At 41.8% G+C, this 6,000-nt stretch overlaps 1 protein-coding gene across 2 annotated transcripts in view; it reads left to right on the forward strand.

Moving 5' to 3' along the window:
- GALNTL5 (polypeptide N-acetylgalactosaminyltransferase like 5) overlaps nt 1-5,613 on the forward strand; it is a 54,374-nt gene extending 48,761 nt beyond the window's left edge. Inside the window, exons 7-8 of one of the 2 annotated variants that reach the window (XM_055420337.1) lie at nt 2,559-2,708; nt 5,458-5,613. In XM_055420337.1, the coding sequence (XP_055276312.1) occupies nt 2,559-2,708; nt 5,458-5,613 (306 nt within the window). Of the gene's footprint in view, nt 1-2,558; nt 2,709-3,204; nt 3,448-5,457 lie in introns of those variants that run through there. The other variant, XM_088832932.1, reaches the window with a different exon arrangement.
- The last annotated feature ends 387 nt before the right edge of the window (nt 5,614-6,000 follow it).

Here is a 6,000-nt window from a genome sequence, read left to right on the forward strand (position 1 = left end):
TAAAGTACAGAAATACTGGGCCCCCAGACCCAGCATTCCTGGGTCAGTAGGTCTGTGTAGGCCCCGGTATTTATATTTGTGAGTTCCCTACTGATGCTGATGCTGCTGATCTAGGAACCATGTAAGAGTCACTGAATCAAACGGAAGAGTTGTGTAAGTATACTCTTCGTGAGGTTTATATTACAAGCACATTCTTTGTGGTTCAGTTCAGTTCAGTTCAGTCGCTCAGTCGTGTCCAACTCTTTGCGACCCCATGAACTGCAGCACGCCAGGCCTCCCTGTCCATCACCAACTCCCGGAGTTCACTCAAACTCATGTCCATTGAGTCGGTGATGCCATCCAGCCATCTAACTCTCTGTCGTCCCCTTCTCCTCCTGCCCCCAATCCCTCCCAGCATCAGGGTCTTTTCCAGTGAGTCAACTCTTCGCATGAGGTGGCCAAAGTATTGGAGTTTCAGCTTTAGCATCAGTCCTTCCAATGAACACACAGGACTGATCTCCTTGCAGTCCAAGGGACCCTCAAGAGTCTTCTTCGACACCACAGTACAAAAGCATCAATTCTTCGGCAATCAGCTTTCTTCACAGTCCAACTCTCACATCCATACATGACCACTGGAAAAACCATAGCCTTGACTAGACGGACCTTTGTTGGCAAAGTAATGTCTCTGCTTTTTAATATACTATCTAGGTTGGTCATAACTTTCCTTCCAAGGAGTAAGCGTCTTTTAATTTCATGGCTGCAATCAGCATCTGTGGTGATTTTGGAGCCCAAAAAATTTAAGTCTGCCACTTTCCACTGTTTCTCCATCTATTTCCCATAAAGTGATGGGACCAGATGCCATGATCTTCGTTTTCTGAATGTTGAGCTTCAAGCCAACTTTTTCACTCTCCTCTTTCACTTTCATCAAGAGGCTTTGGAGTTCCTCTTCACTTTCTGCCATAAGGGTGGTGTCATCTGCATATCTGAGGTTATTGATATTTCTCCTGGCAATCTTGATTCCAGCTTGTGCTTCTTCCAGCCCAGCGTTCCTCATGATGTACTCTGCATATAAGTTAAATAAGCAGGGTGACAATATACAGCCTTGACGTACTCCTTTTCCTATTTGGAACCAGTCTATTGTTCCATGTCCAGTTCTAACTGTAGCTTCCTGACCTGCATACAGGTTTCTCAAGAGGCAGGTCAGGTGGTCTGGTATTCCCATCTCTTTCAGAATTTTCCACGGTTTATTGTGATCCACACAGTCAAAGGCTTTGGCATAGTCAATAAAGCAGAAATAGATGTTTCTCTGGAACTCTCTTGCTTTTTCCATGATCCAGCGGATGTCGGCAATCTGATCTCTGGTTCCTCTGCCTTTTCTAAAACCAGCTTGAACATCTGGAAGTTCACGGTTCACATGTTGCTGATGCCTGGCTTGGAGAATTTTGAGCATGACTTTACTAGCGTGTGAGATGAGTGCAACTGTGCAGTAGTTTGAGTATTCTTTGGCATTGCCTTTCTTTGGGATTGGCATGAAAACTGACCTTTTCCAGTCCTGTGGCCACTGCTGAGTTTTCCAAATTTGCTGGCATATTGAGTGCAGCACTTTCACAGCATCATCTTTCAGGATTTGAAATAGCTCAACCGGAATTCCATCACCTCCACTAGCTTTGTTCATAATGATTCTTTCTAAGGCCCACTTGACTTCACATTCCAAGATGTCTAGCTCTAGGGGAGTGATCACACCATTGTGATTATCTTGGTCGTGAAGATCTTTTTTGTACAGTTCTTTGTGGTATTATCTATAATAATTAATAAATTTAAAACTACCAACATTCCAATAATCTTGTATTATTCCGAATAATCCAAGACTTTTAAAATAACTTTGCAAAACATTAAATTAAAAAAGCAAGTTATCTTACTGTTGTGTATCTAGATATACACACATACACACGTGGATTATTAGGTGGTTTCCCTGGTGGCTCAGTGGTAAAGAACTCCCCTACCAATGCAGCAGACGTGAGTTCAATCCCTGGGTTGGGAAGATCCCCTAGAGAAGGAAATGGCAACCCACTCCAGTATTCTTGCCTGGAGAATCCCATGGACAGAGGAGCCTGGCGGGCTGCAGTCCATGGGGTTGCAAAGAGTTGGACACGACTGAGCGACTGAATCTAACAGCCAGCAGTACTTAGTAGTCTCAGAAAATGTTACTTTTGCTATATTGTTTGAGAATATCCTAAGACAAAGTATCTTGTCAGTCTTCCTATGATCAGTATCAGAGCTGGTCATGTACGAGCAAGGCAGGACCATTTAGTACTCAGAGCCATGACTCTGGGGCCAGATTTGAGTTTGAAATTTGTGTTCTGCCACTATATTACCGGGCAAACTTCTTGACTAATGGATGTATTAGTTTCTTCATTTGTAGAACGGGGATGATCACAGTATAAGGTTGCTGTGAGGATTACATGAAATAAGACACTTAATGATGGCTGTTGTTGTTTCCATTTTAATTCAGCAGTTGCCTGTTACTAGCAAACAGACACTAATCATTCATGTGTTTTCTGTTTTCCTTATGTCTATAGATCTGGATGTGTGGAGGCCAGCTCTATGTAATCCCCTGCTCTCGAGTTGGACACATCAATAGGCAACACACGAAAAACCACTCTGAAATTATTAAAGTCGTGGAATATAACAATCTCAGACTGGTACACATTTGGCTAGATGAATACAAGGTGAAGGATACATCCCTGGTTTGGGAAGATGAGTCAAAGAACAGAGAGGGACTAGCTCTGAAGAAGCCTTCTACTGCCTTCCAGATACCAAATTTTGTGCTTTTACTTAAATTAGGGTCCAGGTGTTGCTAGTGGTAAAGAACCCACCTGCGAATGCAGGTAGACATAAGAGACATGGGTTCCACCCCTGGGTTGGGAAGGTCCCCTGGAGGAGGGCATGGCCACCCACTCCAGTGTTCTTGCCTGGAGAATCCCGTGGACAGAGGAGCCTGGGGGGCAACGGTCCACAGGATTGCAAAGAGTCAGACACGACTGAAGCAACTCAGCACGTACATGCCCTTTCAGTCCCTCACCCACTCATTTTCAGACCCTATTCTGGATTAGTTCCTTCTAACCCACTATACTTGCACCTTACGCATTGTTTTAATCTCTAGGAAAACTCAGGTTTCTCAGAAGTAAATTGACCAACACACGAAGTCTTTTTTTTCTTCCCCAGCTATATCTTCTACTCCCAAGGCTACCCCTCTGCAGCAGACACCTCTCTGTTCCCACTCCCACGCATCCGTTTTTAGATTCTCTTCCTAGACTCGCTACCAAGTCCCAAGTGATGTGGCTGAAGCACCACACACTAGAATCTTTGCTACCTCTTTTTCTTCCTGGTCAAAGGTTTTTACATCAAAGCCAGGCCCCTTCATGCGAGCATCTCCCCATGCTTTCAGCCTCTTGCCAGGACCTTTAGAATGAGCATATAGCGAACATACAGATGCAGCTTCACTTTAATTTGAAAGTTCAAACCGACGTGGACAGTAGCCACACTCCTTATTGCAGATCATGGGTAGAAATATGGAAGACCCTCTCTGTGATAGTATATGTCCTGGTTTTGATCTAATATTTATTATTTTAAATTATAAAAGTAGTAATACTTCAAATTCTTTGGTAAGCAGTGAAATAGGAATTAAAACCTCAATGAGATATTTTTACATAGCCACCCGGAGGGGCAAACATTTTTGAAGCCTGACAGGATCATACATGGGCAAGCATAGGCAATCTCAGACACCGTGGGTGGGAGTGTTAATTGTTACAAACTCCTTTCGGGCAACAGTTTGGCACTATTGAGTAAAATAATAAAAGATAATATCCCATGATCTAGCAAGTCCATCTTGTGTAGACACTACAGAATGGGTGCTTCTGTGCACCAGAACAGCTGAACAGGAATGTCTATAAACAACATTGATTGTGTTAGCCAAAACTGAATACAACCCAAATGCTTATCAGGAGGGGAATGGAATAGGGTAAATATGATATGTTTAATCGATACACTTCTATGTAGCAATGAAAATTAACCAACTTTAAATACACACATAGCAGTATAGGCAAATCTTCACGACAGTGAACAAAAGCCAAACACAATAGCATACACACTGTATTTTTCCATGTCTATCAAGTTAAAAACATAATATCAAACCATATTGTTTATGCATGAATAATTAGATATCAGTGCTAGAAAGAAAAGCAAAGAAATGAACACATAATCAGGATAGCACTTCAAACTTAAGAGGAAGAATTATGATCATGAAGGAAAAGGCAAGTGACTTCGGAGGTACTGGTTTTGTTTTATTTCTTGACTTAGCCAAGTTGATTTTTTTTTGATAATTCATTAAGGTGCACATTTATATTTTGTGTGCTTCTTTGGTATGCTTATTGTATTTCCTGATGTTTAAAAATTATTTTTAAAAAGGTGAAGCATCTGCATTTTTAAAAGGATTACAGTATTGAAAAGTATGAAGTGAAAAGTAAGCCTCTGAAGCCCACGGTTCTACCCCTCAGCAGTCATCCCTGACTTCCTCTCTGCAGTGTCTGTTTCATGCACACACACAGGACTGTATATCCTTTTCTTTTACATAACTAGATTTGAGCATCAGTATTTGTTTTAGAATTTTCCATTTATTTATATAATTTAAAAACATACGTTCAAAGTCTTAAAATCAGAACATATAAACATGTCATTCTTTTAAACATCTCCTTTGAATAGATTTCCTAAAATTGATCCCATTAATAAATAGCCCCCGTAGATAACATTCTGGTCATCTCAGCATTTTGTTATTCCTTAACTCTGCTGAAATGAACATCCTTTTCCCATGTCTTTTTGCACATTTGTAGAGATATATCTTGAATAAATCTGAAAACATGGACTCATGGGCCATGAATTAGTGCCTGCTTAAATCTTGATGAATGTCCAAAGTGTCCTTCAGCGTCTACGTTGTCACCTACACTGTGGCAGAGGGAGAAACTGAAGCAGGCTGCCCTCCTCCAGAGTCAGTGTTCCCTTAGCCACTGCACCACCCTCTGTTTCTGAAACCATGGGGGTGTTGATGGGGACTGTGGAGTGAGGGGTTTGGGGAGATCAGGAGAAAGGGGGAACACTACCATAGGTAGCTATGATTCTGGGCTCTTGAGAAGCAGGACCTGGACTTCCTCATCCCGCTACGCTGCTTTCATCACGGTGGTCACAGCACATCCTGTGAATAGCTGGGGCTGATGAGTCCCAGGTCTCATGTGTGTGTCTGCCCTCCCTATACAGAGGAAAAGGTTTATTGTTGATTGTTTTGTTTTAGTTCAGATGATGAAAATATATACTGTTCTGTTAGATGATGCAATTAGATACTGCTAATATATACTGCTCTGTTAGATAGCATGACTTGATGAACAAAGATTTGTTTGGTTTCATGAAATGACTCTTTCCATTTAGGAACAGTTTTTTCTACGAAGACCCACTCTGAAGTCTGCTGCCTATGGAAACATTAGTGAGCGTGTTGAGTTAAGGAAACGATTGGGTTGCAAGTCATTTCAGTGGTATTTGGATACTATCTTCCCAGAATTGGAGGCATCTGAGACAATCTCATGAGAGGAACACCAGTTGTTTTCATTGATGAAGGCTTAATAAGTCCCCTAGTCCTTCAACATAGAGAAGGGACAAGTATGGGCCATTATGAAATTATGTGAAATACAAAAATAAATACAACCAGAATGGTTGACACCAGAAGGGCCTTTTTTCCTTCCTTTAATAATGGCTCTGGGTGCTTTGTTTCTCATCTGCCCCTAAATTTACGGGGTGGCAAGACCTTGAACATTGGACATGCATGTTGTTACACAGTTTAGACTATCAACATTGATTGAGGTACAGTGTATCATTTCCAATTATCTGCCAAGCCCCAGGTGACACTACTGGTAAAGAACCCACCTGCCAATGCAGGAGACTCAAAAGATGCAGGTTCAGTCCCTGCGTAGTGAA

Source organism: Moschus berezovskii, chromosome 3, assembly GCF_049115385.1.
Source record: "Moschus berezovskii isolate FMDL1 chromosome 3, NW_MosBer_1.0, whole genome shotgun sequence".
In the NCBI taxonomy this organism is placed as follows: domain Eukaryota; kingdom Metazoa; phylum Chordata; class Mammalia; order Artiodactyla; family Moschidae; genus Moschus; species Moschus berezovskii.